Genomic DNA, 6,131 nt, shown 5'->3' with positions numbered 1-6,131 from the left:
TGCTGTAGCTGTGTAGAATTCTTTTTTTAATCTACTTAACATGATTTCTGAAACCGGTAATAATATGTATTATTTGAGAATAAAGTTTTTTTCCTCCACTAATGTTTTTTTTTTTTTTTTTTTTTTGTTATTGTTGTTCAAATAAATACTCTGTTTTAGGGTTACAAAGTTGTTGATGTAATATAAATAGAGTTGTTGATGTAATATAAATAGAGTTGTTTCATTTGAATGTTTATAACACTAGAGCATGTGCACATAGATTGTGTTAACATGAACCACTTTAGTCTGTAAAATGAAGCTCAAATTTGCTTATATCTTTCAAGTGACTGATTGGTTTGTTTTTGGAGACTTTGTCATGTGAAAGACTGCATTTAGCTGCTCTCACCAGTGACTAACGCCAATGACTTTTACTTTGCCGCTGAAACAGAAAACATAACAAGCATATATACTAAATAAAAACCTATAGTCATTTACTCTGGCAGAATTTAATAATGGCAACAACAAACAGTAAAATTATAATAGCAATATATAATCTAAATGAAATAACAGACACATAGATGCTCAGGTAAAGTTGTCACTTAAATATGGGAAAAAAAATTCCCAGTGTTTTCCTTGTACTTATATGTAATACAAGTGGAAATGCAAAAATAGCACTCGTGTGCTAATAGCATAACAATACTTCATAGTTATAAAGAGTAGAAAAAGAAACATTCTTCAATAAATGTCGATTTTAACAATATGCAGTTTTAAAAGCAGTAAATTTTTGGGGGCATACTTAAACACTCTGCTAAAAAAAAAAAAAAAAAACTTTTTTTTTTTTTCAATTTTAGTAGCTCCACAAGTAGTTTGTAGTCATTATTCCAAAATCGGTACCTTTTCTCATCTTTAGATATTTAGGATCATGCAGCTCTATCAAAAATAAGTGTCTGTTTTTCCCTCTTCGATTGTGTGTGTGTGTGTGTTTTGTTTTTGTTTTTTTTTTGCACAATGTTTTTTATTAACTGTTTAACAAAAGTGAAAAGATTTTCATATAAAAAAGGTACCATTCTCTGAATTTTTTAAAGAAATGACTGGAAAATATTAGCAATATAAAAGAAGCCAATTTTAGTCATAAACAATTTATCCTGACAAGCATTTATAATAGCATTCATACTAGATATAGGAAGTTTTTTTTATTGAAATCTGTATTTCTTTGTTATCAAAAACGTTTCGAGTACTTTCACAAACGTTGATATTTTCTATCCAGTGCAAAGAACAAAACTTCAATGACAATTCAGAAGAACTGGTAATTTTCATTAAGTTGGCACATCTAGCTGTATTATCTTTAAATATTCTATACAATGCTCTTAGAATAACCTCTACTTTGCACTCAGTAAATTTATGTTCATACTAAAACGCTCAATGGATTATGTGCAACCCAAAAGTGACTAGATCTAAAATTTTACGGTCAATTCTTTTCTGATATTTTTTTTAATTTACATTTGGTCCATCCATATTAATTTGTAAAAATAACCGTATGTCCAGTTCGAGTTCAATGGCAATCTTCTCGGAGCACCCGTCCTATTAGAGCAAAGTAGCATCTCCTTCATGATAGTGACTGTTAATTGTTAATTAAGATGGCTTTTAGTAGAATGTCATGAGCTAGGTGGAGTCTTGATGAAGAGTAACCGTATGTCCACCCTTGTGATAATTTCTTTAAAATTGGTTGATTCACACCAATATCTTCTAAAATATCCATTTGATATTTTTGTGAAATGTGATGTAAAGCATATTACAAATTTGTTATTGTTTATTGTTGAAAAACGAGCTAATCCGTAGCAAATAATGTACGCCATTTTTGTATGACCTGAAGTACATTTTATTTTTTTAAACTATCTCACTCTCAGATGGCTGAACATATTCGAAAATATTTCCAATGCACTATTGAATGCATTAAAGAATGGATGTAATGTGACAAGTTTTAAAAAGTTCGAAATCGACTTATTTCCGAACATCAAATTTGACGTTTTCGGATTTAGCATATCATCTTCTCCTGTATTCCTGTTACATACAAAGTTATATATCAGTTACGTCTTTTTCTGAAGTGGCACGCAATTTCATATGTTTTACTCCTTCGGCATGATTAATAAGTGTCTTTCCCCACCCCCATATTATTTAAGCTTATTAGCTTCTTACAAAGCTAGAAGTATGCAGCAACCGGATTTTACAGAACTCCTCTAACTCATTCAGTAAAGTCAGGATTAGTTCTTTTATTCGTCCAATTTATATTAAATACACATTTTGAGTAGCTCTATGTTTTAAAAAATTCTCTAACCAACTCCGAATAAGTACTCAATTGATCAAATAATAAACAAACCATTAAATATACTCTAGTGTGAGTGACTAAAACCACTACGATGCTTCTGCAGATTGAATGTCACTATTCTCATCAGAAAAAAATATATTATTTTCTCTCAACAATTATAGCAGTCTCGAGTATCCTCAATAACTTCATTTCGGGAATTTCATGGAAAGAGAACAACTTTCTCTGAAATCGAAATTAGACTGGTCTATATGGGAGAGGGGAGCGAAGCGGGTAGAAAACAGGTGAGTTTCCGCGATTACACAGTTTCGTTTTTAGTGCTATGGCTACGATCTTTTATTTTTAGTGTTCAAAATCGACATTTTTTAGATGAAAAAAAAAAAAAAAAAAAAAAAAAGAAAGGATCCTTCCTTTTTAGTTCGAACTAAGACTTAAAATCCCCTCTACTTTCACAGTTTTTATGGAAATTTTCATATTTCCTTGCATTTTCCCTGTTTCTTAGATGATTTTTAAATTTCTGAATTTTTTTTCTGATGCCGTTTCAATCCTGACAAGGTGCATGAGTGGCACAGCTGACAAAGGGTGTAAATCGCCAAACAGTTCACTGAGTGATGACAAATGGAAGAATGTTACAAGAGAAGTTTAAATGTTGTCTGGTTCAAGATCCTCGTTGGACTCCTCAGGCTGAATACCTTTGAAGTTCAAAGAAATCGGGTTGTACTGTCTATGCCTGTCAAGTGCTCAGTATAGATATCCGCGCGCCATTTGATTACATCGGAAACGCAGTTTTCTGAATAGATAGAGATATGATTTTGACACAAATTTGAAATATGAACTGGTCGTTCACGGGGGCCCATGATCCGAGCGATCCAACAAACAAAAGAAACTATTTGGACATTGATAGTGGTCGATCAGTTTAGCGCATTTTTTCTGTTTCAGCCATTCTCAAAACCATCATTTCCATTCTCAAATGGAGCCGTATATTGGATGCCACGGGAGGAAAAGAATAGAAAAACAGAAAAAGAAAACTTGTTTTTTTATTTCCATCACAACATTCTGCCATAAGATGATTGGAACACATTTTTTGCAAATAGAACACCAAATTTTATTCAACAACCATTTTAAATAAACTGTTCGAGATACAGCCAAAAAATGAAAAAAATTTCTGTACTAGAAAAAAAATTAAGACATTTCTTACAAAATAGAATTTTATATAATATGCCATAATTGGAAATTATGGATCTACTTATTTGTACAGTTAACTTAATTACTTAAATTATTAAAAAATGATAGTTAAAGTGGATTATAAACCTATTCTTATCCCTTTATAATTGAATTTAAAGGTTTAAGTGGCAAAGGCAGTTAGGTGTTCTATGTTTGTTAATTGTCTCATGAAGCTACAATATTACATGAAACTAAAATAAATGCTTATTCAACCAAAGAAGAATCCCTTTTGAAGCTATATAAACAAATACTTTCTGATGTGCTCTTTGTCTGCTTTCTGGTTTAATTTTACAAAGAACAATTTAGAGTAGATAAAAATTGAACATTGTTTTATAATAATACATAAGATTTAAAGTTAATATTTAAAGAGAGTTCATTGCCTCTCCTTTCCAAGAAAATATATTTTGTATATATGTAACAAAAGTTTGACAATAAAAATCCAGCTTTCACTAAATATCAAAAACTTTTCATATGAATTATATAAAAATTAATGACAACTTAGTATAATTAAATCTAAGGACAAATGTAAGGTGCCTGATCACTATATTTAACTTACTGTCTTTTCATAAAAATTTTTTACCTGTAAGCATTTGAAAAAGGAAGAACTTCTAATTTTCTTGAAGTTTCCAGGTTTCAGAAACCTTCTAAGAAAGGGAAGGAAGGATTTTACTTTTCTAGATGATTACATTATTTAATATTATATGATTTTTGTAATCAAATCTTTTATGCCAAAAACATCATGAGGAGGGAGCACTTTCATCAACTACTGAATCTTTTTTCAGTATGCAGTAATAGGGTGCATAGTGAGAAATTGCTGCAAAAATTAAGCACTTTTGCCTTAGTTAAAACCCTTCATATATGTAAACTTGCGTGATTTTTTAAGAATACGATGATTTCTGTTTTATAATAATATCTAGCTTTGAAGAAAGAAGCAATGAGAAGAAAAAAAGGCTCATTAAGCATAATATGTGTTGAACCCATGGATCTGTTTCATCCTAAATTCCTTCTCCAAACTCTCCCCTTTCATAGCTTTTTTTACTTTATACATCCAGTAAATAAGCCTTTAAACCATGTTTTCAAATTAGCATATTCAACGTGTGGAGAAACAACAAGTTTTCTTTGAATTTCTTGAGAAATCTGAAGTATTTTTAAGGTAATTAAAAGGGGATTTCAAATTTAAACACTTTCTTAATAACTAGAACAAATATTGCAAAACTAATAAATACTCCCGAACAAGCCATTGCCATTATACAGTTAGCATTTCATGATAATTTTGACATATTTGGAGAGGAAGAAACAACAAGTTTTACAAAATCTGAGATTTATTATTTACTTTGCTAATTACTTAACATTAACCTTTCATAACTATCAAGGTATTTTAATTCCACAATAATTATAGCATTAAATATCATTGAAAAAAAAAGTGATTTTATATATATGTATATATATAAACTTTAATTACTAAGCTTTTTTCCTAGCTGCAAAATGACAAATATGAAATATTTTTTTCTGAAAAGAATCAACTTAAAGCAAACTTTCAACCAAAGAACAAATATGAATCATTTCTGTTGACATATAAAAGTTTGTTCGAATTAAAGAATTTTTTTCTAAATTTATATTTAGAAATCAATTTTATATTCAATTCACAACTAAAAGATTAATTTTGATGTAAAAAATGATAACTTTATACACATAAAGATTATCATGTCATTACTTATTAAAACCCATGTTCTAAAAACTAATATGGCAAAATTTTTTCTACAAAGGAATCCTTATATACGAAACAAAGCTTTGATAAGTCAATAAACGGTCGAAAGTCTTCTACGTTAACACTAAAAAATATAATTATAAAACACACATTAAAAACGTGCACGTAAAAACAAACAACAAATATGACATCAAGTTTATAAATACATCATTTTTTACGTGAAACAAGGTATATTATTCAGAGAAGAGCTTCAAGTTCATCAACAGTCTAAGAAATTGGAAGCCATGAGTAGTTCCAGCGCAACTTCGGGTTCGATAGAGAACTCAGGGATTTCTGTCGAACTATTTGTATACCGCATTTTATAAGCGAAGTATTGGCACACCTTCTGTAGAACGTGGGAAGGAATTTCTCGAAAATTTACCTCATTGGTTTCATTTTCAGCAAATTGACCAGGACCGCTCAACATGGCACGAATGGTACCTGATATCAATACATATTCTCGCTTTATTATGAATTCGTGACCATCTGAAGATATGAGTTTCACATACATAGCATCAGGACCTTCACAGCCACCATATGTTGATTCGTTTATTATATCAGGCATAATTACAAATTAATGCAACTTGTAGACGAAATTTTGTAAGGAAGGAAGGAATGAGGTTTGTTTTCCGGCGTATGTTCCTGAACGGATTCTTATTTTGCAAGGTAACTTCAACAAACTATCCCAACAACAGTATGACAATGAAATTAATGTTATGTTGCCAATTATTCGTTTCCAGTGAATTTGTAATTAATGGCAGAATGCTTATCACCATGAATAGAAAGATATCAAAATTCCTATATAAAAACAATAATAAATAGCATTTAAAAAATTTTACTTAGAAAGTGAAGCAATTC

General features: G+C 30.1%; 1 protein-coding gene across 1 annotated transcript; it reads right to left on the bottom strand.

Annotated features, from left to right (window-relative positions):
• Positions 1-5,493: 5,493 nt before the first annotated feature.
• On the bottom strand, positions 5,494-5,838 carry LOC129980753 (elongin-C-like). The gene has a single exon (XM_056091136.1). It carries the CDS (start codon positions 5,836-5,838, stop codon positions 5,494-5,496), a length of 345 nt encoding a protein of 114 aa, XP_055947111.1.
• Positions 5,839-6,131: the final 293 nt, after the last annotated feature.

This window comes from Argiope bruennichi, chromosome 8 (assembly GCF_947563725.1).
Source record: "Argiope bruennichi chromosome 8, qqArgBrue1.1, whole genome shotgun sequence".
In the NCBI taxonomy this organism is placed as follows: domain Eukaryota; kingdom Metazoa; phylum Arthropoda; class Arachnida; order Araneae; family Araneidae; genus Argiope; species Argiope bruennichi.
Note: the sequence above shows the minus strand (reverse complement) of the source record. Positions and strands in the feature narration are given on the sequence as shown.

Coding starts and splice junctions, on each gene's coding strand:
- LOC129980753 (XM_056091136.1), bottom strand. CDS start 5,838: ATGCCTGATATAATAAACGAATCAACATATGGTGGCTGTGAAGGTCCT.